A 27,561-nucleotide genomic window follows, 5' to 3' on the forward strand; every position below is an offset into this window, starting at 1 on the left:
ATTTTGGTTGTCTGATATGGTCGCTACAGCCAAAGGCACTTAGGATTGGCCCTAACACCTTACATTAAACCTGAATGTCTGATACACTGCAATGGATGAATTTGAAATACTGAATTCCTAATTTTCATAAATCTGCCGCTCTTGTCACGTGCAAAGCGGGATGACAAACAATGTGCACGGCGTGCTAGCCTTATAGATTGCACATACCCGGGTTTCAGCAGGTCAAGGCAATATTTGATACAGTTTCCATTTACGTGGTCTAAACAGCAGCAAGCGTAAAGATGAGGGTTGGACCTGGGGGGGAACAGAAAGGCAAATGCCTGCAGAAAAGACCAGGGAGTTCAAGGGGTCTTCTAGTCTTTTTCGGCCCTAACTCCAGATCAGCTATATCCAAACTGTTCCTGACAGATGCTTGCCTAAAACCTTAATGGGTGAAAACTCCCGAGCTTCCCCAAGCAATGCACTCCAGGGTCTAGTGACCCACGTGATAACAAAGTTCTTTCAAATGAGTCAGCCAAATCACCCTTTAAAACAATTTGCTTCTTTTCCCATCCACGGTGGAGAAAGGGTTACCTTCTTCCTAATCACAGTCTTTGAAAACTTTCCATGTTTGAGAACTATCACGTTTCTCGTTGCTCTTCTTCTCTTTGTCATAAATAAACCAAATTACTTTATGCTTTCTGTATCTCTGGTTACTATTCTATCTCCTCCTTATTGTAACTCGCACACATTTTTCACAAGTGCGGTACCCGCAAGAGACAACACAACCTGAGTAAGACGCAACGCTGTAACCAAATAATTACCAGAGCCAAGTCAAATGCAGATCTTGGAGATCATATCCTCATCTATACATCCCAGGGCAAGGACTGAAATTTTTGCAACAACATGATGTTACTCATTACTTCGGTGTGTGCTCTGCAGTACTGCTGGAAGCTTTCCTACGGAACTGTTGCTTTGCCACGTATTCCCACATTGTACTGATGCACGTGATTAGAGTTCTCGTCCCTGCTGAGCAGCATTCTTGTTACTTCCCGTCTTTTCTCCAGCACCTTAAGAATATTTTAAGTTCTGATACTGTTCTCCACAATGTTTGTAATTCCCAATGCCATCTACGCATTCCAAACAATTAAAATATTGTGCAGTACCAGGATGAGGACAGACAGCAGCTTCTATGCCCTTCCAGTTAAACAGTCAGCAATGACTAAAACACTTGCTTTTCTAAAGTAAAAAGTCTGAGTAAAAGTTAGTACTTCTAGAGTTACCCTCCTATTTTTGAATGAGATGGCATGGAGAAATAGAGATGACTAGGAAGTGAAAGTTACATGAAGCAAGAATTTTTGTGAGAAAATAAGTGCTTTTCAAATCTTAGGGAAACTTTAAAAGCTTAAATAATATCTTGTTATAAATGTAATAATTTACTAATATCTTCAGTTTAAACATTCTTTCCATCTTAACGTTGTAAGTGGGAAATCCATCAAGGTTAAAGAAAATTAAATGTGCTTGAAAGTAAAATATCTTAAAAGACCCCAAGATACTATGTGTTCATAAATGCTGAGAATTGCCATAGAATTCAGTAAACTTACTTATGCACCACAGAAGAAATATACAGTTGAGAGAAGGAAAACATGTGAGATACAGCATTGGAAAAAAATGCAAAAATTACCCTATGAAAGTCAGTGGTGGTGTAGTGTTGTTCATCATCTGTGTGACACTTGTACATCTCATATTCAGCATATTAGAAGTATGTCTAATGCCCAGAAAGCTGGCCAACGAAATCATACAATGTGAAGGCAAAGTTCAAAAATAAGATCATTCCTTCATGTACTTAATAGTCACCTCGGTTTAAAATTTGTATATTTGATACATGAATACCAACACACACTCTAACAACTGTGCATTGACAATACAGTGTCAATGTAGTGTTGTTTTTACTGTCAATAAAACCAAAATACAGGCAGCTAATGTGGCTTCAGGGACCCTGGGACCTTAGTAAGAACGCTGAGAAGTCATCACTTGCATCACTAGACAGTTACTCTGTAGATTTAGGAGCCCGTTATTTACTTCTTCAGCTTCCTTCTAGTTATATTCTTCAGTTGGACTCAAAATGTATCAAGAAATGTGGTTCTTCAAACTTTGGCTTCACAGCATTATGCGAGTGACCAAATCTTACCTTGTAGCTAAGTTTTTAACAGCTTTGAGAAAACACCTCTCACGTAAAGAATGCGTGACTCTATCCTTCAGACTGAGAAAAGCATGAAGTAAAGAACAGCAAAAAAAAAAAAGGTCAAAAGGAAACTTACCATTAAACAAGTTACTAGAATGACAAAGATGCTGAGAAATATGACGACTGCATAAAATCCTTCTTTGCTCCAGATTTTGTCTGCTTCACGCTGGCCTTGCAAAACATTTTTCTTTTTTAAAACAGAAAGAGGAAGAGAAGAAAAGTTACACAGCAGTGTGCGCAGATTAAATAGCTCTCGTCAGACATTAATCACCCTCCTCAGCTTCGTCACAGTTCACATTCCACAGTATATGGCTCTCACTTTGAACGCTGCTATTTGCATACCCACCTTGGCTACACACCCCGCCTGCGCTCCCTGTGTCCCTAAAGTGCAACTCAGGGGTCCTAACGCTACGTGAGACGACCTGAGACCTTCTCCGTGGCTGCTGAGACAACACCTCCACCAGGAGTCATGGGCTGGTTGAAGGTAAGCAAACAAGACCCGCCGTCTTTCTTGGAAACTACCTGTCCCATCAGGCAAAAGGGCAGCGCTCCCGCGTGGGCTGCGGGAACCGCTCGCCCTGCCTATTTCTCCCCAGGGCTTATCTCCCGCCCCAGCACCCACCCACGCACACGGCAGCCTCGGGACTGTTTACACTTGACACAGGAGCGAAGAGCAGGTGACGTGCCAGTTTGCCTCCGTGAGCCGGGAAGCCCTGACACCGTCACCTTTAGAGTACACGCACACATACATGTGCATACATAAAAAATTCTGATTACGCTGAAAGTAATCTCATTATCCATCTATCTGTAATTCTGATTATGCTTAAAGTAATCTCGTTATCTTTGGGTTCCTGCTGCTGGTACATTTCTAAAACAGCTGTGCACGCTAAAATTTCCAGAACTCCTGGGGATTATGAAATAATAATAATGGTAAAAGCATTGATTTTTGGCTTTATTGCAGCATGAGGACTTGGTTGGGGTATTAAATTACCAGAATTTCACTATGTTTCCAAACAGAGATCTGGAAGTAGAGGCAGGGTACGTGTACCCTCAGTCCAACGGCAATATATTATTTAAAGATGTTGTCTTGTGTTTCCGTGACCACAGTTCAGCAGACATTGCTCTCCCAATTTTCAGCTACTTGCTTTTTTTCTTAATCGTGCATTTTCAGTAATGTTCTCAGACTGAGTAAAAACGACTTTCTTAAATTCTGGTTTTTACTGTAAACGTTCAAGGTCTTGGTGTTTCCCTTTTGCTGAAGTTCCCTAATGGCTTTAATTAAACATCGTGTTACCTAGTGAGTCGTCTTCCCATCTCAAGGCGGTCTGTTTTCTTCTCCGGGGACATTGTGTAAGAGAACTGAGAGTTTTTCACAGAGGAAAGATTCCCTCCGTTTAAAGATGGGTGGCTGCACACCGGGTAACTGCAGGGGCCCTCTAGCTCTTTACATGCTCCAGAGTCTGCTCAGCCACCAATTAGCCTGTTCTTCTGAACAGTCAATGTATCGAGCAAACTCCTTGGATCCATCAGCCTCCCAAACACAGAAAGACCCGATGACATTGAATTCATGTGGAAAGGCTTGCTGAGGAGGAGGAGATCATGACTTGAGGAAGAGAGAACAAGCTGACAAAAACCTGCTCCATGCTGGATCCCACTACGGTTTTCACGGTCCTCCTTTCAGCACAGGTTTGTGCCTTGCTTGCTTTGAAAAAGGCCAGGACAACGCAGATTAAAGTCAATGCAGATGCAAGACAAGCCACAGATGATACTGCCACAAAATGCAAACATTTAGAGAAGTATTTGGTTGCGTGGTTACTTTACAGAGACTTGCTTGCTGAAAAAAATTTATGTGTATAACCGGGAGTTGACCGCTTTAGACCTGAAAGCATAGTAAAGAAGAATATTCTTTGGAAGTCATAGCCCTAGGGACCAGAATGGAAATACTTTACCCCCTTCTGCTAAACTACAGAAACAGACCTTGTAAAATTAGTGTATTTGTGTGTGTGATCACACCGTGTTTCATGATCTGGGCATAAAAGGGTTGCAGGTAGTGGCAGTTTAACAAGGTTTCTAAGTGTCGGTCTTGTGTTTAGTGAGCAACTTAAAAACCAGGGCTTTCAAAGATAAGCTAGAAATCTTGCCAAATATTTCTGCAAAAATTGTTCCTAGACATATCCAAACAGCGCTGCCACTCTAACGGGGTGCAGCTCTCTGTGCAGTCTGCCACCTCAGCGCGGCAAGGTTATTCTGCTGTGCTCACGGCGCGGCACTCGGGTCCCAGCACTGGCTCCGAGCCCGAATCTGCAGCTGCTCCGCACTCGGGACTGCTCCTGTTGAGCTCCATGGGAATCCCACGGCAACGGCAGCAGCTGCAGCTCTCGCCCATTAGCTATAAAGTACGTATTTGACCCTGGGAGGGTTACCTGATGGCTTTCCGGTGTTTCAGATCTCTCAGGAGGAAATCTAGATAAAAAGCAGGAGTTGAAGAAGAATTGGCCACGTTGACGTTTTTTAAGTGAGTAAATGGGGGTTTTTTTGTACCTCTTCACTGAAAGGACAAATACACTAAAAATTAGATGAAGAGCTAATAGGATTTTTTTGACTCAGTGGGTGAGAGACTTAAATTAACTGTAATTCATTAATGTCAAAAAACATCTGAAATATTTTATAATGGACCTCATATACATAGAATCATACAATCAGAATTGTCTAGGTTGGAAGGGACCTTTAAGATCATCAAGTCCAACCATCAACCTAACACTGCCAACATAACTGAGTCTAAGAGAATTAATCTATATGATGTCTGTCTAATGGTACCTGTATTCAGGATACGTCTTTCCCCGATTTGCCTTTCTAAAAATAAAGTTCAAAGAAAATGAACAAATGTTGTAAAAAGGGCAAAAAAATGTATGCCACAGTTTAAACAGATCTGACACACTTCAGCAGTACCTTCACCTAACCAAGGAAACCTTTCCCTCTGATCTAACTGCAGAACAGCAGAATTATTGCTTAAGCTGCTCCCTAATGACAGAAGAGGCTGTGGCCTACAGTAACTGAGTCATCTCACGCCCACGATAAGGAATTGCTTTCTGAAAAGTCAGTGCTGCTCATTCAGAACTTTGTTCCTCGGTCTGGGAGAACTGATAAGGGAGAACTGATCTGGGAGAACTGGCAGCTGCCACGCTTACTACAAATTGTTGACGCCCAAGAAACAAGCTCACAGGATGGCCAAATTCTAGGGAAAAAGCAAAAAAGAGAGGACTTCTGCCGTGGGCAAGGAGCCTCCTGCACGGAGATGTGCTGTGTCTCGACTGACTGATGTTCCTCCACATTTCTCTCACTCAGCCGGGAACCTTTTCCTGCCCAAGAATCCACTAAGAATTTTGGACAGTTCTGAGGAGTGGGAACATACCACTGCCATCAGAGGGCAGAAAGATAAACTAAGTGGCAAAAAGCCACAGCTGATAAAGGAGGGGGAATATCATAGTGGGATGACAGGGGAGTTCCAGCAGCTTAGGCACCATCAGGTCTCAGAGCAAACCTGGCTGCAGGGAGGAAGGCTCATCATCACGTACATCATCAAGAGCATCGGTCCCCAGTGATTGACTCCGTTCCCTAAGGAGTCTCCACAATCAGGTGAGTCATTCAGGCAGAATTAGCCAGGTTAATTTAAACAGTTTAAATTCAACATAATTCAAGGTGGGGAAGAATCAATGCGTTCTTAATCCCGTTGTATCGCTAACCTTAGTGAAGAGTGCCTGCACATGTATCTGAATGGCAACAAATGAGAAAAATGATTTTCTATACACTTTTTTTTTTTTAAACAAAAAAAGACCTTAAAAATCCACTCTGGCCTTCCTGGTCTTATTATGGAAAAATAGTGGATTATTTCTACAAATAAGTAAAATGAGCTGCCAGCTTTTGATAATAACAAGAGACACTGACGTGAAATAGTCACTGTAAAATCCGTGACTGAAAGATCCTGCCAAGGTATCAGGAGCTGCCAGGAAAGGTAAGCCTTCACTGGAAAACAGGTGAATTTGCAGTTTGAGTCAGTTAACCCCAATTAGTTCCTTGGGCTGAAACACTAATGAAAGCATGGCAAGCTGTAGTTCTGAGCTCAGAGGAAAGCTTACAGGGAGCTGGGGATCAAAGTTAAGATGACAAAGGGTTCATCGAAGTTCACACTGAGTTGCTTTGGTTTTTTTCCTGCTATTTTAACTATGTTAGCTAAGGCAGGTTAGGAAAGGCTGCCAAGAAATCACTTCCACCCCCAGTGAAAACATGCAGGAAGGTGGGTGACCCCTCAGACTCCCAGGCCACTGGATAACAGCCACTTAGCATCTCCCATGACAAAGCCTCCCCAAAGACTCTACCTTACATGCATGCGTGTAAAGTGTTGTGATTTCATGTCAAAGTTGGCAGGCCTGCAGGGCTCCTGTCCCTGTTGCGGTGCCATGGGTGCACCCGTGCAGGTGTAACGCTACATCTGCTTTGCCTGATCATGGGAGCACGTCCTTGTGCTCCCCTTTGTTCCCGGGCGCCTCTGTCGGTCCAGGCTGTTGTAATTTCTAAGCTATTGGTTTTGATCACTTGTCCTTAGAATGACTTACGGTTTCTCTATGCTTTAAGTGCATGATTGCTTCCTTTGATTTCTTCTCTAAGAAGTTAATATCGCACACTTCAAAGGCAACCAAGAGAAGCCTTGTAAAAGGAGGCTGTAATGGTACATTTTGCATTGTGTAATTTTGGCATGAACTCTGGAAATTTCTCCTTTAGTGCCACATCTCCCAGCTGGCAGTTAGCTTATCTCTCAAACGACAGTAACCCTTATTTTACTTACTGTAACTTCAGTTATTTTTGTCATTCAAAACCACTTCAAGTTCCCTTCTACTCTACTAAGCTCTGAAATCCAGTAGTATTTTCTTTTTTTTTAGCACAATTTGAAGACATTAGGAAGTCAGGATTCCCACACCATAATAACATGGACTGCCTGAGTCACTGAGCTTAGTCTCACCAACAAGCACCAATTTGAGTTTGTTCTGGGGAAGTCTGCTCCTGGCCCTGACACACACCATGGAGCAGAACACAATCCTAAATCCCACTTCAGACCCAAACTTTAGACCATAACAAAAGAGCAAATGCTTCAACTACAATAGGCCATTGGAAGAGAAAGGACATATGGAAGGTACTGCCATTGCCCTGGATCCCTGAAATGGCAATGACTCCATTAAACCAAATTTTCACATTCCCACAGGTACATATCCTGTTCTACACCAGGCGGCAAAGGACTCTAGAGGTTCCTACAGCGAAGGCATATAGGGAATCTGCTCTTTCGGTTATTGCAGAATAAGAAACTAGGATATGAGTTTCGAGACAGGCAATTTAACTGAAAATAGATCAATCAGTGATTAATGCATCAGCAGTTGTGAACTGGCAAATTATTACTGGAATGAATGGAAATGCAGTTCCAGTCACCTACATCCACTGAGACTTTTGCTGTTTACGGTATCGTATGGGCTGAGAATTTAAACAGAGACCTTCAGTTTTCCACTTGGGTTTTCCTGCATAATCTTGGTAAAGTTTCTTAGGGCAGGGTAATCTCCCCCACCATTAACCCTCTACAGCTGGAGCTTTGGTTTAAGCTAAGCCTTGTCAGAAAGAGTCAACCGAGCAATCTCAGGAGAGGTATCTCAGCGATGGGATGAACTGCCTGCTCAATATATCTTTCTCTCTGTTTACTGTAGAGAGAGCCAGTAGACTTTCAAGCCTTAGCAGCTAATACTGAGATAGGCAGCTAAAAAAGGAGACAAATTCCAGCCCTAACACCTCTTTGTCAGCCACCCACCTAGAAAGATGCAGATAATACTTCCTTTCCGCACAGATACACCGATAGTGCGCATACAATACTGGTTGTGAAGCATTCAGACTTTTTGGTGGAAAAGTGTACCATTTATTAGCTCATGATTTAATGAGGATTGATAGCTCAGGAATACACACACACAATGGGTAAAATAATGTGTCAAAGTTATATAAAGTTGTGTATAATTGTATCTTCCTTCAAAGGTTTGCCTGTTCTTTGCTATTACTTTGTTTGGCACGATTTGTTCTTAGAGCAAGTTGAGAGAAGAATAAATAACTGGTTAGTAGCTGAGCTAGTAAAGATGATATGTTGTTGTCTTTTAGCTGCTGTTTTCTCTGAAGTCTTACACATGTAAACAATTTATTGAGATCCAAAAGGAATACCTATTAGTGTAAAGCTGCATGATTTTTTCAGGATCGGGGTCTTTGCTGTATAATCTGCTAGCAACTGAAATACTAAAAAAATCTCTTGCTTCTCCAACAGTATTAGGAGTTGCAGTCTGCACAACTTTCATTCAAATAATCCTTTTCTAAATTATTCTGGTTGTCTACATTTTTTTTCCCCTGAGAGAAAATTCAAATATCTGAGCAGTCCAGATTATTGAAATGTATCTAACTCAAGATGAGATCTTGAGTTCAGCGCTGTGTTTTTTTCCAGCATCTCTTCATAGCTTGGTGACATTTCTGCATTCATCTATTATTCATGTATGTTCTTGTCCAACTTCTACCTGAAGTGTTATTTGTAACTGACGTACTTGGAACAGATAATTGCATGTATCACAACCGTCAGACTCGTACACTTCAGTAACAAAAGGAAATTCCGACCTAAAGGAAGCTTAGCTCAGGTCGCTGATGGCCAATATAAGGACCTGATTTGACATTTGGACAGCACCGCTTGGCTTCATGTTGTATTAGAACAGCTAAAATCTGAGAATCCACTCATTTTCATAGTGGCAGGCTGCTGTAGCAGAGCATGTAAAATTGCATTAAAGTGGCCTTGTATATTTCATTTTTTGTACCAAAGACATCTCCCGGATTCTTAAACTGAGTTAGACTACTTAAAATGAGCAAAAGCATTTCTAATCAGTAGAAATAAAGGTGAACAGAACAGCTGGTACTAACTCAGCAGTGGCTCAAACATAGGTTTGGATGTAAAAAACCCAGGAACTCTTCACCCATAGGGGGAAACAGCTCATCAGAACCTTTCTCTTTTTTACACTTTTTTGGACATAGACATCTCCTTTGACAAACTGGGAGCTTCCATGGAAAGAGCTGAATCTTGATAACACGTTTGAAGTTATTCAGACCTCACACTGAATTCTGAGGGTCTCTATGTAGGTAAGGGCTTCTAAAAGACTACATAAAATGCAATGTGATATAACTATGTCCATGATGTCAGTGATTTTCTTTCCTAAAAGCCTTCACATTTGCTGTGCATAGCTCAAGTGGTCAGCCCAGAATTAAATGTCCATCTCACTGGTAATGTCTGGGACACTGCGGAGATGGCAGTGCAGTCTCTGCTTTGAAATAGAATTCTTTTTTCCAAAAAATTGATGTAGTCATACAAATAATAGCTACAAGTTTTATTTTTGCCCTCTTTTTGGAGCAGGTAAAGAAAATAAATCTCTCACTTCTCCTGAGAATAGAGAGAAGCATGGGTACAACATAGAAATTCAGTCTTTCAAAATCATGTCAGACACAAGTTACACCTTACATCTGACATTTGCCTTTCATTTATCTCTCTACTGAAATTGTTATACCTTCCGACCCAATAAATAGACCAAAAGTTCTTGGGCTCATTTCCTTTAAGGCAATTGATGCATGCTTAAGATCTAAACTCTGATTTCAATGGTAGCCCGGCTGTGTGAGGAAGACCCGGATATTAATGCTTAAACAGCCTAATGGAGCACCATTATTTAACAGGGATAGCTGTATAATTCCCTTATAGCAGCAGTGCCATCTTAGCTTACACGTTTCCTGCCTCATGCTTGAGAACCTCAGCCTGAAAACTACGAGGGATGTATAAATGCTTAATCTGTAACAAATTACAGGTCAGAGAATTGATAACCAACCTCAGGGGAGACCTCTGTTATTCCAAACTGGGATAAACTCTGATGCAAAATGTTGATATTAAGGGAACGCAGCACTTCTTCAGATGGGAGAGCTTCAGAAATTCCTGGCTTTCTGTTCAGTGGGGACACAAACAGTTCCACACAGTTCTTCTTCCCCTAGGAAAATAAAGGAAATGCAGAATCATAGGAAGGATCTCAGATTAGATAATCTCACAGAATCACAGAATCACAGAATCACAGAATTATCAGAGTTGGAAGGGACCTCTAGAGATCATCTAGTCCAACTCCCCTGCTAAAGCAGGATTGCCCAGAGCACATTATTCAGGACTGCATCCAGGCAGGTCTTGAAAATCTCCAGGGAAGGGGACTCCACACCTCCCTGGGCAGCCTGTGCCAGTGCTCTGTCACCCTCACCGTAAAGAAGTGTTTCCATGTATTTGAACGGAACTTCCTGTGTTCTAACTTGTGCCCATTGCCCCTCGTCCTGTTACTTGGAACCATTGAAAAGAGCCTGGCTCCATCCTCCTTCAACCCACCCTTTAGATACTTGTACGCCAAGTATCTCTACTGTCTATAGATTGTAACTGTAAATCCAAAACCAAGAGCATGGAATATAAAGGCTGCAACCTGCTTTGTGTGGAGAGTATACCTGTTCCCTGACTCCTTAAATCTCAGCTGACTGTGCAAGAAAACGCAAATACCATGTGTGGGCATGTGTGTTTTGTCTCATTCAATATTAACAAGGTACCCTCTTCCTGAGTCTAGTACCATTAAACAAGACAGGTCAATGTGATATGGTGAGGAGAGGAGCTGCTGGATGGGGTCAAGGACAAACTGCCAGCAGGGATTTTATCAGACAGTTCATATGATCTGAGCTGAAATGCAGCCCTGGTTTAGAAGGTGGTCCTTAAACAGGAATGTTTAGTATAATGCTGTGGTATTTTGGCACTGCTTTCTTATCCCATGTCACCACTGCAGTGCAACTCCTTAAAATGGCACAACAAAATGAAAACCAGAAAAGTTTCGTTTACATGTAATGGCTAAGTTGAGAACGCCTACTCTCCCCTCTATTAATTCCTGCCCTGGTGTCATTGATGCAGTCCTGGTAGCCCGAGGGGTGCTGCATTAGAGACGTCAGTGATGCTCACTCTGTCGCAAGGGAGCGAAGGGAGAGGCTGACAAAGGGTTCCTCTGGTTGTGATAGACTGGAATAGCACCTGAGACCAGTGCTCCAGACAGTGCTGATGTCCAAACAAGGTGCGGGAACCTGGGTTCCTCAGGGCTATGGTCAACTCAGCTGAGGCTGTGATGTAGAGTCCCACACATGCAAGGTAAGCATGGAGCGACTACCTGCACTGCTGCCTGCACAGGCAAGAACCTCACCGGTTTCGTCATTTGCTATTTACCATTATGGGATGGGAGAGAGCAGTTCAAACAGGGATAATCCTGGTTTCCCTCGCCTCCTTTCCCTCACCTTGCATGTGCATCATAATCTTTCCTGAAGTGAAAAAAGAGACATCTTTTGCTATTCTTAAGGTATCTAGTTTTGCATCCAGAAGTAGAGCTGCACAGAAAGGGATGCTTTCAAACGTGTTTACCCTAAATCTGCCCTCTGTGCTCTCACATGTGCCGCTGATCTATCTACTCAATAAGATTGGAAAGGACAATGGCTACTGGTGGGACTGGGCATTTTTCAGTGGGACTCTTCAGACCAGCAGGGTTATAAGGAGTGAGAACAGACCTGCAGGTCTGGAGTGTCAGTTCAAGGCAGAGACTTTGGTCAAGCTAGAGAAGCTGATTTGAGGCTGTGGTCCTACTTGGTCTCTGACATGGGTAGGTGGCTCGTTCTGGGTGTAGGTGGCAGTCACAAGGCAAGGCTTGGTGGGGACACAGCATTCCCAGTGTTTCATGCCACCTCTGTTGAGGAGTTCCTCTGCACATTAAAAGGCCTTTGTGGGAGGAGGATTTACTGGAAAGGTTAAGGAGACACTGGAAATGCCCAATTAATATTTCATGCCACACTTTGTGTTGTTACATGTAAGAGGCTAGCAGGCCCTCTGCTCTCCCTGTGCCCAACCACATCCTGGCTGCTAAGCTCCTGATCACTTCTGAGACCTGCTCACGTGGGAGGAAGTCAGCTTACCTCATTTCAGTCATCTAAACTACCTCCAAAGTCAGCGGAGAGAGACTGGCATCTCTAGAGAATGATTTAATCCATCCTAAACTAATCGGGATCTCAATGCCTCTCCTCCTCCAGTTGCCCTCCTCTATATTCCTTTCCCAGGGAGCCTGGATGAGTAGCTTAGACTAGGCTGAAGTGACATGAGATGAATTTTGATGTGCCCTGCTTGCTTGCCAGCACCCTGCATGAGAGGGACTATCTCACGTTAGAAGGATGCAAAGTGGGAATAATGTCCTCTAAGAAATATTTTTCTTCCTTGTCAGTTTTGACTGTGTGTGATTTTTAGAGCAAACAGGGCAAAAGTTTGCTTTCTTTCTTGTATCACTAAAATATTAACTCATAGCGGACTTTCACAGATGTTGACAAGACTAATTAATAGTACTTACTGTATTCTGAGCTATGTTCAGGTGCAAAATGACATTACCTATTCCCTTAGATCACAAAGGAGAGGAGAAAGGGAATAGCTATGGAGCCAGTAGGAAAATAAACAGCGTATTTCTTCTGCGTAGTTGCATAATTTCCACAGAGCATAGTAAGAAAGCTACTAAGTGACTTAGTATGTTGAAATACACATCCGAAACTCTGGAACATTTCTCATTTAATTGTGCTTTTCTCTGAATATGTCTTTCTACTTTTCATTCTGGTTAATGCAGGGGACATAGGAGATTTCGCGCCACCTGTCACGACTGAGTGACATCCCTGGTGAACATGAAAAGGGCTGCATTGCATTCCTATTGATCTTTTCCGCTGTACTTCTGGTGTGATCCTCTCTCACAGAGACATTATTTGAAGTAGTTTTATAATCCTTTTTGATGTATACAATCCTATCAAGCTATCAAGGCAGGAAATACTTTTATGCTGAACCTGTCAGTTTTCTTCCCTAATATTCAGCCTGCATGTAGAAAAAAATAAAGTAACTTTTCTTCCCTCTGCAAGGCAAATTGAATGCTAGCAATACACACAGGATGGGGTTTTTTGCTTCACGGCAAAACTGTCATAAAAAGACAACAGTGTTAAGAATGTATGTTCTTAACCATACGCAGAAAACCATACGATGACAATTGTTTTTAAAAAGTCTTTGTCGCTAGAAGCAAATTTGTCGTCATCTTTTGCAAATATGATACCATAGTCTACAAGATCATTTCTGAGCAGATTGTTACAGCTGAATAGCAAAACATGAATATTGATATTGTGAGAAGACATTTAATTTACTAATGGAAAGTCTGAAGATAAATTGTGAAGATGCCTTTGAAAGGCAGAATCATGTGGGTTTTTTGAGCAATATTCAACCTTTGAGAAACAAAACATGAATAAGTGTTTCTTAATGAAAGCCATGTAGAACTGCATTGGAATGAAAACTAGGGGATAAGCAATCTGCTTATGAATAGGTCACAAAAGAGATTTATCTGACTTGTTTTTTGTCTACACTGTAACCGAGAATGGTTTCCTTTCAAAAGAAAATTTCAATCATTTTGTAATGGAGACCTATTTTTCTGTAGTGCAGTAAAAAAAAAAAATGGAAAAAAGTATTTTTCTGTCCTATTTTATTGCACTTTTCCATAGTGACAGGAAAATAAATTTAAAAGAATTCAAAATAACCAGGTACATTTTATTATACAGAGCCCTTTGGTACTTACAATGAGTCTGTTGATATGAACTTGCTGAGGTAACAGTCCCAGTGCTGCTGCCACTCCTTGGCGAAATATCCGAAGCAATGTGATATTCAGCTTGTTTACATCCATTTGCAAAGTCTGAAAAACAAAACCAGTTCAAATGACCTCCTTGCCCAACACATTCAGTTCTCAAAATGACTGATCTCTGGGACTCTTCACTAATTGCTCTTTTCCCAGAACGATAATCTGTGCAATCTACCTGCATCGCAATAAAGAACAAGTCCAAAGGAAAATGTAAGCATCTTAAATGCTGCTTGTTAGCAAAGCACACGCTTTCCTCAACTACATTCAAAACAGGTTCCAGAGGTTTTTGGCTAAAGTCACAGTGTTCAAGATTAGTACATTAAAAATGAAAGTCAAGCATTAAACATCGATTCACCTTTAAAGAATGAGATGTTGGATCTACATAATGAAGATTTTATTTGAATATTATCTTAGCATTTCTCTCTGCAGGTGAAGAATGAGTCAGACATAGTGAAATTATACCATTTTAAGTTTGATTAGCAGTTTCTGAGATCAAAAAAGAAACATTCTGGATACATTCCACATGCTCGAAATTCCTAAAACTTCCTCATGTGAGTCAGAGAACACTATAATTCTAAGCAGAGACCAACTATATCACTGAAGCATTTTCTTTCTCTGTTTTAGAATCATAGTGAAATTTAAATGTTTCCTCAAGTTCAAATGCTTCCTGTGAAGTCAGTGGAATTTTACCCAGGAAATAATTTATGTTCAAATCTTTGGTGATGCCTGGTGACCCATACTTCCATGTGGTACTTTGGGATCTCTTTCTTTGCTCCCATATCCCCTTTGCAGACAATAAGTAGTGAAGAGAGGGAAAAGGAGTATGTCAAATGGTCCCAGGCAGCTTCCAATGTTTCTGGCAACTTCTGACTTAGGAAGTTAGTATGTTCTGACTGACCCAGTTGACTTGATCTGAAAAAGATTTTTTATTTTAAACTTCCTATTTAGAGTTATAGGGCAGCTTGCTGCTCTGAAGATCCAAGCAAATATTCTCCCTTCCTAAACAGAGCTGCACAAAGAGAATTAAATATCCATGGGTCAGACATCACACTGGGAATATAGTTATGGTCTACAAAGAAAGGCAACTTTTTTCTCAGAAAAACAGCATCACACATTTTGACCGTTGTTCTTTATTTATCATTATTTATGAGTTATGATGTAAAACCATAAAATATTTGCTTTCCTTTTCCACTGTCAATTTGATTTTTCTATCGGTACTGAGTTTTTCTTTTTTTCCCCTTTTTCTCATTTTTTTTACACTAATGGGACTGTCAGGTCTTGATGCACCAACTGAAATCTGCTCTTATCACACAGTTGAGCTTTAATTCAGCTGGAAGTATTATAGGATTCTTCAATTTCAATTACCCTTGCTACCCTGGCATTTTCAAAATGCAAAATCTTCTTCTCTTTGCTTCTTGAATTAGGCAGACATCCTGAGTGGTTACAAAACTGCTCCAGCTTTGTCATTGAAACAGAGAAATGTCTTGAGAAGGAACACATGGAGATCTAACAAAACTGAGCAGCATTTCTTCTGTTCCCCAGAATGGCTCACTCTGGCCATGGTGCACCTGGGCAATATGGCGGATGAGAATTGGTTTGGAGCTGTGAAGCCATCACTACACTAAAAGTCGACACCCTGGTCTGAGGATCCTGGGTGAATGAGAAAGGGAGTTGTTGCTGAAATAAGGAAGGCTGTCATGAAGGTCCTTAGAGATCCATCAGGATGGTGTAAAGAGTGCGAAACTGCTTGTCTATGTCAGTGACCTTGAGTTATGGGGATAATGCTAACCGTTGTACTGAGCTAAATTGGCAGGTATAAAATCAAAACACATTCACTTAAACACACTTGAGCCAGGGATCAGATCACATTAATAGAGAGGCTGTTAAATAGTGTGTTAAGAGCTCACTGATAAAGACACAGAAGTGAAATAGCCAGAAAAATATCTGGCTTCAGACGAAATAGAAGATCTTAAAGACCCTACAAGGAAGCAATAAATTCTTACAGATTTAGTATGCTGGGATTGTGGTTCATCATATGCAGGGAAAATAAAACGTGGTGAAACTCCATTATGTTCAGGAGAGTCACATTTTCCTCTAACAGGTCTGAATTTGGTCCACTGTGTCCTATAACAAACAGTCATAAAAGGCTGAAGAGTGTGTGTGTCTCTGTAACAGCTGTATTGTCCTTGGTGGTTCATGGAGAATCCTGAAGACCACAGCACTCACCCCGTGTCTGGCATCAGCCTGCTTAGAAAGCTCACCTGGCCTTGCAGCTGGAGATTTCAGGACCCTTTTAGGAAACCTCCCAAGTGGGTGGGAAGAAATCTGTCCTTGAGCCTCATCTCAGGGTGCTTCTTGTGCAGCAATAAATATTTTTTTTGTGACTATTCATCCAAAAAAAAACCCCAAGAAGTATCTAAGGAAGAAAAAGCTACATTATTTATAAGAACCTTGCCTTGCTGTCCATTGAAGGGATCTGCTTCTCAATTGCTGGTGTTAGTGTGAAGCTTGGCAATTATAGTAAAAAATAGTAACATAGTAACAAAGAGTAACATAGGCCACCTTTTTCTACATCAGGCAGCACAAGAGAGTGCATTTGCCTCTCAAGAGGCAAAGTTAGCAATCCAGAACCTGCCACTTTAGGAACGGGGTTTCTGACTCGATCAGTGAAAGAAATGCTCGATGGGGCCCCAAGAGCACCTGCTTCAGAGTAAGCAGCACATCACAAACGTGTTCTGTGCTCTCTATTACCCCCTTGTTCGTACTGGATTGATAAAAGCATAAAGCAGGAGCAGATCAATCTGGAGACACATCAAGTTCAGTATCCTGTGGCCAGCTCTGGATGTTTATGGAAAATTATAGGAACAGGGCAAGATTATACTCTTTCCCCGTTTCTTCTGACAAGATCCGGGCTAATTTAAGCCTATTCAGCACTAAAAGGCAATGGGTGTCCTTAATTACATGAATGTTATCCTACAATAAGCCATACTGACGCTATCAAGATCTGGGATAAAGGCAACACTTGGGGGCATTATATTCTCAAATCTGGCATGTGCCCTCCTGAAGGTGACTGAAATTTAAGTCTGACCTGAGGTTCTGGTACTAAATTGGCTTTCTGCAAATTCCTAACTATGATAATTTCTGTTGAGAAAAGTTAGTCAGAGTAAGAAAAAAAAAAAAGAAAACCAAAAGAAAAAGAAGGAAGATAGAGAAGAGAAAGAAAAAGAGTCCTAGCTATTCCTATCAGTAGAAAATGTCTAAAACATTGTTAAAATTGTAATACTTTAATATTCGTGTGCCATTCTGATGGCATGCCTAAATACTGTGTTGACTATAGTTCATAAAGGTAAGAGATTAGGATAGAAAACTGATAATGGAGGAACTGCAAATGCAACAATACCTGTGCATTAGAAAAACAATATAAACTGTCATTAAGAGAATCACTCCCAGAATGGAAACCTGTCCAGCCATTTACAGGTTATAATTACACAGACAGAATCATCATGTAACCTAACACCCCCTGCAATAAAACATGAAATTAACCCCTGTAAAGCAAATCCATAGAAATAAACAAAACAAAGTATTAGCATAGATACACAAGTTATGTCTTACTGTGTTCCTCTAGTTGCTCCTTTTGCTTTGGAAATGAAAAGGGCTGAAGCATCCCAGTTAGACAGCGCTAATCATTTACCCTTTGCTCATCTGCAGTGTTTATCATGGATTGCAACCTACTCCCCAAGGAGTTTACAATTTTGAATCCGCTGCCACTGGTGGCAATAGTGACTTGTGGAGCCTACAGGCGAACACCCTGGACGACTCATTTCCCTGAGCAATCACAGCCCTGGATATTGCAACTGTAGCGACAGTTTCTAGGTTTATCTGATCCAAGCAAAACAGGTAGTTTGAAAGGAAGGAGTTTTCTGCTTGTAGTGGAAAACTTGGGAAGAAAGAGTTCCAGAAAAGGAAGCTCAATACAGAAAAACACCAACACCCATTCACAACTGAGATCCTACAGGGGCTTTTTAATAAATATTTTCAAGTTAAAGAAAAAAAAAAACCAACCACCAAACAACATGAAAGGATGAACATATAACACAGCTTCTGAAATAATACTTTTAGGATTTTACAATGAATTATAATTTGCCAAGTCAAGTTCTGCTTCTCAAAAAAAAATTCGGAGATGCCTCCCTTTCTTATCTTTTCCTTATCATCAGCGATATCCTTTCTGCAATGAGCCTCAAACATACCACTCCTTTTCTATACATTGGTTACTTCCCTCTAAACTCCTCCTGACCCTGTCACCACAGGTGTTTTCTCAAACCTCCAGCTAACCTGAATATACAGGAAGAAAAATAATCAAGGATGAAGAAGGTTAAAGGTTAAAGTATGTCTTCACAATACTTTTATGAACAAAGATTAAGAGTAAATCAGCAGATTATACATACTAGAAATTTTACATAATTAAGGGCCATTGGGTAGTGAGTTCTATTTTGTGCTAAAACCAAAGAGAGGCAAGTCTAAAAATTAAAATTATCCCCCCTATTTACTCAGGCCAAACAAGGAGAAAGCTCAGAAAAGAGTTGTCTTACCTGCCCGTGCTCCGCTTATTTATTTATGTTTCAAGGAAGTCACCAAAAATGCTATAAAATGTTTTTTGCGCTAAAGGGACTTCTGGACTGGACGGTGGCCAGCCTGTGGGTCCCTCCATCTGAGCACCCTGCTCTGCTGCCTGCACAGTGACAGTGTGTACAGTTAATTAGTGTCACCGTGTTTCATCGTGCCACCCTCATCAGACAGCCTCAGCTGTACAACTGAAAAAGGATGTATTTATCAGGAGCGAAGGTGAAAGTGTTGGAGCTGTATTTGTACAGCTTGGGTACAGGACTACAAAAATGGCAACAAATTGTGAAAATACCTGCGTTTTCCCTTTTCTTCCCCTAAAACACATTAGATTTGCCTTCCTGTTGCTATTCAGTGACTTGAGGTCACCGCTGCACTGGACATCAGGTTAGCCCCCTTGGCTGGCTCAGGTGACCTAATAGACATCCACAGAAGATTCTGGCTTTTAGAATGTTCTGTGTGTCGTGGCTCACAGCAGGTTTAGCATCTCGTGTAGCCCATGAATCGCATGGGAACCAGCGTGTCCTCAGCTTCTGATGCAGGTCAGCATTATGCAACTAGAACAAAGCATTTTGCCAAGAAGAGCCTCTGAAGGCACTTTGGCCCAGACCAAACCCATGTCTGAGGTGGTATTCCCTCCTCTCCTGTTTACCTCTCCATCTGCAATGCTATTTTCTTCAAGAGAAGAAACCTGCCCTTGTATGAAGTCAACATTAAACTTTGATTTATGTCTGTAAACTAAGATAAAATTCTCCTGAGTAGAAAATCAATTATTCTTGGTGATTAATTAAAGGAGTTTCGTGTTTGTGTGTATTTCCAGTTGCCTGCAGTGACCTACTTAAACTTTCATGCATAATATATTTCAGCTAAAACACAATGTGACTAGAAACATAAATCTTGGGACATTTAAATACTTCTAAGGCCAGAGAGTGATAACAGAAAAATTGTGAGGGGGAGGCTTGGCTATTCTACAAAAGGTAGTGAAAATTACCTGAAATAGTAGAAAAATTACGGGCATATGTTTGAATTTACAAAACCAGTGAAAAGTATTGAGAAATGCTCTGGACCTGGAACATGCTTCTGTTCAAGTCAACCATTTTCTAATGAGGAGACACCAAGGCCGCAGAATACACAAATCTGCCAAACAGTTCCAAATTTCACATGTAGCCGGTGAAAATTTAAGTGTGCTTGTCCAAAGAGTATTTGGGTGATGGGAAAAGAACTCTAAATTGGTGCCATATAAACATTAAGAAAAAGTGATAAGAATGGGATACTTTGATTTCTTCAGTCCTGATAAGACCTAAAAGGTCTTAGGAAGTTTTGTATATTTGATAAAGGAAGTTTTGTATATTTGGATGCTGCTTTTCAAGATGTGACATTGTACAACTTCACTCACATTTTTGCTAGGGAAAAAAACCCCACCACATCTTTTATGGAAAATCTTTGTTTAAGGTAAGAATAATATATCCTGGATTACGCATTTCTCATATAGAATTAAAGAACAATTTTGGCTTTTGATCAATTGTTCATGAAAGCATATACATTTAAATATTTATGCACATTATGAGCTCTCTGAAAGAAATCAAAGACAGAAGTAACACTAATGGGAAATGTAGGGTTAATCTAATTAGTTAAGACCGCTGTATGATCTTCCCCCCATACTGATTTTCAAGTGAATGTTCATTAAAATATGAGACAATCAAAATTTATGAAAGGAAGCAGTCTTTCACACACTGCAATTAATTCACAGCCCTTTTTACCCCAGGAAGTTGCTGAGGCCAAAACACAACAAGAAGCAGAAAAAGGGCTGGATGCTTAGATGAATGTTGAAAGTCACTGATGTACCCGAAAACTGTACAGAAGAGATACTACAAAGCTCGTCATACAGTTGAAGCCAAACCTTGAATTATCAGAAACCAAGACAAACCCTAGTTCAATAAAAAGGTAAGTTTCTCAGTCTGCTATCAAAAGGTTTGAGTGCTTGCCATCATCTTGGACTAGATACTGCGTTTCATACAAGTCCTGTTCGCACGTGTAGGTACCAACTAAGGATGTTCCTAGAGACTGCTGCATCACAGAAGATGAAGATGCCATTCCAGGTGTTGAGGTGAGGCCAGGACACTCTGCTGGCATCCACAGTTCAGACTAGCAAAGCTGCTCTGGAGGTGGGTGGGTGTTATGACTAAACGGGTTTGTCTCAGCTACGTGACAGATTTACACTTCTTTTTTTCAGGGAGAAGAACTAATTTCTCAAATGAGATCAGCTGATTTGGGGCTGATTCGACCACTTCTGTAGAAAGCACCAACACAAGAGTGAGAAACGCTCCATCTGTGAGGTCTGGCTTTTGTCCAAGAGTCCCTCACTGAGCTTTTACATGCTCTTGGGCAGCGAGTCAGTCAGCTACAGAAAGACTCTGTGACCTTCATGGATGATTAAAGTGTATGAGAATGCATTCAGCCTATTAAGGATAAGGTTTGTTAATGCCTGTCTTCAAGAGACGCACTTTGATTTCTATCAGTCCTGTGTTTTGCATTAATCTCTGGACTTGCAGTCTCCTAGCAAAGATAAGGGTCAGCTCTTTCAGTGTCATCTGACACCGTTGTGTCACAAGATAGTGTAGATTTACTGACTACATCTAATGAGAAACCACAGAATAGTCTTCTATCTTTCTTCTGAAGGAAATCTCAGAAGGTAGGTTATTTCATTCTCCTGGCTTCAGACTCGTGTGGATCATTCCTGTGCCACAATGCGGTGTAGTTAGTGGGGTGACAGCCCGAGTGTGTGGGTTAGGCTGTCCTCTCAATGATCATTTTACTTATTTGTCCTTTTCCTTTACCTCTTTCCTATGGTATCATTAATGCATTAATCATGCATTATATATTTGGCAGTCAGAAAGTACGTACATCTTCCAAACACCTAATGTACTATAGGTTGTATGAGACTACCATCTCACAGCCCCATCTCAGTAGGGGAATAACCTTATCCAGAGCCCATAAAATTAATAGGACTTTTTCTGAGTCAGAGGGTTGCAGAATCCCATATCCTAAACGTCCATGAGCTGCACGCTTGTCATTGCTGAGGGGGTGTAAGAGAGGGGAAGGAAAGGTTATCTATTGTCCATGGGACACAAGTTTGACACAGCCTTGTCATTAAATAGTTCCGGTCCCAGAAGGTCTCTGTACTGTGGGAGTCCTTTGGGAGGGGGAAGGAGAGGGCCAGGAGGCTGCAGTAGTTCTGTTGGACTTTGTGGGTGATTTTCTAGAGCTTCTTCGGGACAGAGGGAACTTTCTGCTTCACCACCTTCTGGAACTGAAGTACCTAGTGATGGAAGGAGACAGGTTTCTCCTGTGTGTGAAAGTATATTATTCCTTTTATAAAAATTGGTGACAACAATACTACGTCTATTTTAAAGAGTCCTAAGCTGGGAGCATTTGCAATTACTGCAAATTAATTACTAGTAGGGATGAGAGGTCAAAACTTTGCTGTGCCCCTGGCCTCAGCAAGTCTGCCTCAGTTAATCTGCCTCAGTTCTATGTCTATAAAATGCGGACAATAGTATTTGACTGGTTCACTGTATTTTATATAGTTTAGTAAGAAGATGGGGGATGGATGCATAGGATGGAACTTTTCAACTTCTTTCACAGTAAAAAGTAAATTCCCGTCTTTTTCTTTTCTTTTTTTTTTAAAAATTTGGTGCAGCACTTCTTCATGGACTCGCATTTACTTCATCGCAAAGTATTTCAGTTTTCTTAAAATAACAGCTGAAGTTCATTTCAAAGCTCTGATAGTTTTCTAGGCTTTTTCCTTCCTCCATCAACCTCTCCCTGCCCTCCTCCCTTATGGTAGACAGTTGAAAAGGACAAGAAGATGGGAAAGCACAGGACAATACAGAGAGGCGGAAACACAAGGAGGGGTGGAAGAGCTCAGCTTAATACTATTTCAACCTTTTTGTTCTTTGAGAGGCATGTATAATGAGCTCCATAAAATTGTCCTATCTGTCCTTCTTCAATATTAGCAAAAAAATTATTCCTTCCATTACAAAAGAAATGCATGGTGCTATTATGTCCGGTACAACTTTTATGCACAGCATGATTGTACCAGTCACATTCTATTTCATCATCCCAAAGCCAGCTGTAATCCTCAGAGCAAACAGACCCTTTTGAGCCTGTTCAGCACAGCACTTTATAATTCGTGTGTTTCTTCTGTCCAATTATTAAATCTCTAGGTAGAGCCAGTGTGAAGCTCAAAATGCCAGAGAACCAGTATTGTTTCTCCTTGCTCCTTTTGTAAAACCCTCATTTCAGCTAGTTTTATGTTTCAAACAATTCTTAGTTACTGAAGTTTAAATTCCTGTTACGACCTTCTAAAATGGTCCTCAATACATCAAAATGCCTTCCAGAAAAATGTCAGACATAAAAAACCACCCTAAAATCATCCTTTTCTTTTTATCTTCAGAATTTTAGATTTAGTTCGTAGCACACACACACACATATATATATTTATATGTATGTAACCTTACAAACTAATGAAGAACAAAACTAGAAGCCTGAGACAATACAGCAACTTCCACATCTTTCAGGAGCTGATGTGGCCAAAAGACTCCGCTGACTTACTCTCCTTAGTAACGTTTCTCTTTGCTTTGAAAATTAAAGGAAGATTTCAGTACTGCTGACGTCCTGGCTTTCACACGCATATATTTTCAGAGAAAATTTTTACTGGTAGTTTCAGATGAGCAAAATCTGCCTGAACACGCACAATGGGAATGCTGTGGGAAGAGACAAATGCATTCCCTTTTTTCACATAATCATAGTTCTCTGCGGTTCCTGGGCACATGAAGAGGAAAATTTGAAATACATCTGAAAAAAAAAAAAAAAAAGTCTTAAAATACATTTGGCTCAACTGGAATCAGGATATTTACATGAAAGACTGTTCTTGTGCGATTCCTGATTGCAGCCTGTGTCCCAGGACAGTCTGGATTATTTCTCCACCACAGCCAAGACTTTCAAAGTAAGAAGCGATCCTTACACCTCAGCTCTCGAGAGATCAGGATCCTGTTTTCAGGAAACAAATGTCCAGCAACAAGGGCTCTTTAGTGTGACACAATTCACCAGTATGGTTTGGGTCTTTATCTGTTTTCAATCTTTTGGCCTACTGAAGTTTGTTTATAGCTATTATCATCACCATAATCACACATTATTGGAGTAAAACTTGTATCACTGACTTCCCCCTACCTAATTTAGCACTCCAAATCCATATAAACCAAGTGCAGACAATACAAGGCGCCTTTGTAATTTCTGCCTTACATCCCTTTAACTAATATGAACTTGAAACAAAATTAAGCAAAATCAAACAAAATCCTTGGGGACCTGTGTTATTTTCTTAGACAAAACTTGCATTACTTTGGGTTTTACCCTGTCACAGATTCATGCGGCTAGATACATGCCTGTGTCTCAAAGTTTTATCAAAACCATTAATGATTAGTTTGATTTGACAATGATTGGTAATGATTTGATGGGCTGAGAAGCTGGGGTTGTTCAGCCTGGAGAAGAGAAGGCTCCAGGGAGACTTTACAGCAGCCTTCCAGTGCCTAAAGAGGAGTGGGACTCTTTATCAGGGAGTGTAGCGATAGGATGAGGGGTAACAGCTAAACTGAAAGAGGGTAGTTTTAGATTAGATATTAGGAAGGAATTATTTACTCTGTGGGTGGTGCGACACTGGAACAGGTTTCCCAGAGAAACTGGATGCCCCATCCCTGGAAGTGTTCAAGGCCAGGCTGGATGGGGCTTTGAGCAACCTGGTCTAGTGGGAGGTGTCCCTGCCCATGGCGGGGGGGGGTGGAACTAGATGATCTTTAAGGTCCCTTCCAACTCTAACCACCCTATGATTCTATGATTGTGTGTGAATCCTACAAGCTCAGAAACTGGAAAGCAGGGGAAAAGACAATCTCATGATTTTGGCAGGTGCCTCAGGATCTTTGACCTCCTGAAACTGCTAATACTGACTGTATTTTCAAGACTATGAGGTACAAATTCGCCTTCTCCTCGGCAGCTGGGCAGATGAAGGATTTTCCTCTTCTGTCTTGTACTGAACAGAGGAGGCACAGCTTAAGAGAAAACAGTAACATCAAATCTCACCAAAGATTTAAGGGGCGTTTTACCTCAATGATTTCTGTTAATGTTAATAACAATATCGTCATTTTGACCAGCGGCTCAAGATTTGGATTTCTGTCTTTGGAAATGTGACTGTGTACCGAATGTCCTAATATAGGGCAAATTTTCTGACTCAACTGTTAGAGAAGAAGTTTTAGAAAATGGCTTTCAGTCTAATGTGGGAGACTTTTCTTTAGCGCTGACTCCACTTGTGAGGTCAAATATGAAGAAGCTGTGCTGCCTTGTAATACGGGATATTACTGCTCGAAAATGACTGGGAGGCAAAGCCCAATTCATGGAGTTTCAATTTCTCTCTTTTATGTTTAAGATCAAAAGAGCATTCTGTGTTCATTTTTTTTCAAACAGGCAACATAGCTGTCAAAGGCAACCTTAGATGTTTAGAATGAGAAAAATGCATTTTTTTCCCTTTTATACTCAGAATTGATCACCCTTAAAAGAGAATATTAAAAACTGTTTGCATGCAGTTCTCTCATTCTCACACATACACAAAAGCAAAATAATTCATAACCCATTCAGTGAGAAATAGCAATTGCAAATTTGGTGGGTGAAGTTTCCTTTTCTGTTTTTTTCTTTTTTTTTTTTTTTTTTTTTTCACTTATTTTTTAACAATAGTCTTTAAACATACAAGAAGTAATCTTCCAGATTTCCCCAAGTGACCACAAACAGTGCCATTTGTGTTTGGGAGGTACTGCTCCTCTGTACGAATGTAGTGAGTGCACCTTAATGCACATCTCCTGCCTCTTTACTGCACTCTGGAAACACGGGAGATTCATGGTGGTTCTGTGGCTGCTGCTCTTTGCAGGCAGGAAGAGACATCTGGGAAGAAATACTCAGCTTCTCAGAAACGGAGGGTATGGCTCAGGTCCAGAGCAATATCTGTGTTATACCTGTCATATCAAAACACAAGTCCTGCAAATGATGTCAAGAGGGCTCTCAGACTTCATAAAAAACCCAGGACATCTACCTTATCCCCCAGAAAACAGACACAGCGATAACTTTTATGGCTGTTAATAAAAGGCTGTATGTCTTCTTTGTCAGTTGGAATATAGCTAAAACTTAGAGCCTAATTATATCAGTGGAGGTACGTCTACTTAAGTTCAGAAGTTAAGCGCAAAAGCAAAGCAAAACTAAAAGCTATAAAACCTCAGGAAAAGTGCAGGAGCATGATTTAAATTTGTATTTTTTTTTTTTTTGACAGTATCATGCAGAGAAAGACAGGAATTTCATTGACACTGTGGTTATTTTCTGTTTTTTATACACATTGTCTAATGGGAGCATCTGATTTTTAGCTTGTTTTGAGAAAATATCTCAATGATCTATCATTTGTAAGAACCTGTTCTGTTTAGCCATGATAAGACAGAAATCCAATTTGCAAAGGGTCCTAACCAGCAAACACTTCCGGGAAGAAAATCCACTGACATTATCCCATTGAAATTCATATGACTACTTGGGAGACACAGGCTGTCCCCACAGCAGCTCTGCACCCAGCTAACCACAGACATGCCAGTGTGCCTGCACAACGACTGGTCAGCACACAGGAGCAAACTCTATGAATCCCATCAGTGCCGGACTAAACATGCACTATACTCTCCAAGATGCAGATGTGAATTTACTGGAGAGGTTGAAAGAGCTGTATTTCCTGCACGACCCTCACTTTCCAATTCCTTGCGGAGTTCTCCCTTCTCTTTACACAGTGCTGGCAAATCACATATTTTGGACTGCTCTCACGTCCCATCTCTCCCTCCTCCAAAGACAGAGAAGCCACAGTGCGGTGCAGCAGTCGAACGTATATATTATATCCATTCAACCCTCTCTTGTCAGCCCTGCGCAGCAGAGCCCCTGTCGTACAACTCAACACGAGCGTGTAGTCCCACTACATAACCCAACAGGGTGGCATGACACAGCGCTAGAGGTGGACAGCAAAGGGGCTCAGCCCCATTTCTACTATAACATGGCTATCACGGCTTTGCATACAGCGGCAGCAAGTTGAGCTTCACCAGAACAAGCTGGATCAGTCGTGCAAGAGCAATACAATTGCTCTATCTCTATATATGAGCTTACAGGATTTCTGGATATCCAGAAACCACCACTACCACTGGACCAAGGCAGCGGGGTAGCATTTTACCTCAATGAAAAATATGGCGGGTTACTGCTAACATGGTCGTTGATTACCAAGGTCATTAGTGTTGGCGGGACTCATCCTCAGTCTGTCAGCTAATCCCTCCTCTGTTTTTTTTTTTCTGAGTTAGAACCAAAACCAACAAAATTGCCTTATCAGCTTCATCATTAGATTTTGTCTATGGGAGTGGAGGAATGCTCCTTTCACTATCTGAAACAAAGCTGAACAAAAATAATGGATGATACAATGGAACAACCCCACACTGAGATGAACAAAGAAACATAAGATTAACTAAATGGCTTTTACAGCTTCTTATTTCTGTGTTCTTTTTTCCCATTAAACATACCATTCCCAGAAAACCTTCCAAAAATTGCATAATTAAATGACTGGAGGGAAAAGAGGAAAATAAAATTTTAAAAATAATCAAAATTACCAAAAATAATTAAAAACCCTGAGTGTTTTAAGCAAAGAAAACAGCAACGGGAAGGTAAACATTCTTAAATATTCTCTGTTGTAGCAAAAAGGTTTTCAAAACGTGATTATTTTTCAGTTGTGAGTTTTGCACAAATTGGAACTGAAAGAAAAGAGAGAAATAAAATCAGTGAAGCTGAATG

The 27,561-nt window shown here is 40.9% G+C and overlaps 1 protein-coding gene across 1 annotated transcript in view; it reads right to left on the reverse strand.

The window, feature by feature from the left end:
* Positions 1–27,561, reverse strand: part of PTPRR (protein tyrosine phosphatase receptor type R) — a 154,507-nt gene that overhangs the window by 64,187 nt on the left and 62,759 nt on the right. The window contains exons 3-5 of the mRNA XM_082487345.1: positions 13,978–14,091; positions 10,159–10,314; positions 2,301–2,411 (exon numbers count right to left, since the gene is read on the reverse strand). Coding sequence (XP_082343471.1) covers positions 2,301–2,411; positions 10,159–10,314; positions 13,978–14,091 — 381 coding nt within the window. The remainder of the gene's footprint in view (positions 1–2,300; positions 2,412–10,158; positions 10,315–13,977; positions 14,092–27,561) is intronic.

This window comes from Vanellus vanellus, assembly GCF_965231255.1.
Source record: "Vanellus vanellus genome assembly, chromosome: 1".
In the NCBI taxonomy this organism is placed as follows: Eukaryota; Metazoa; Chordata; class Aves; order Charadriiformes; family Charadriidae; genus Vanellus; species Vanellus vanellus.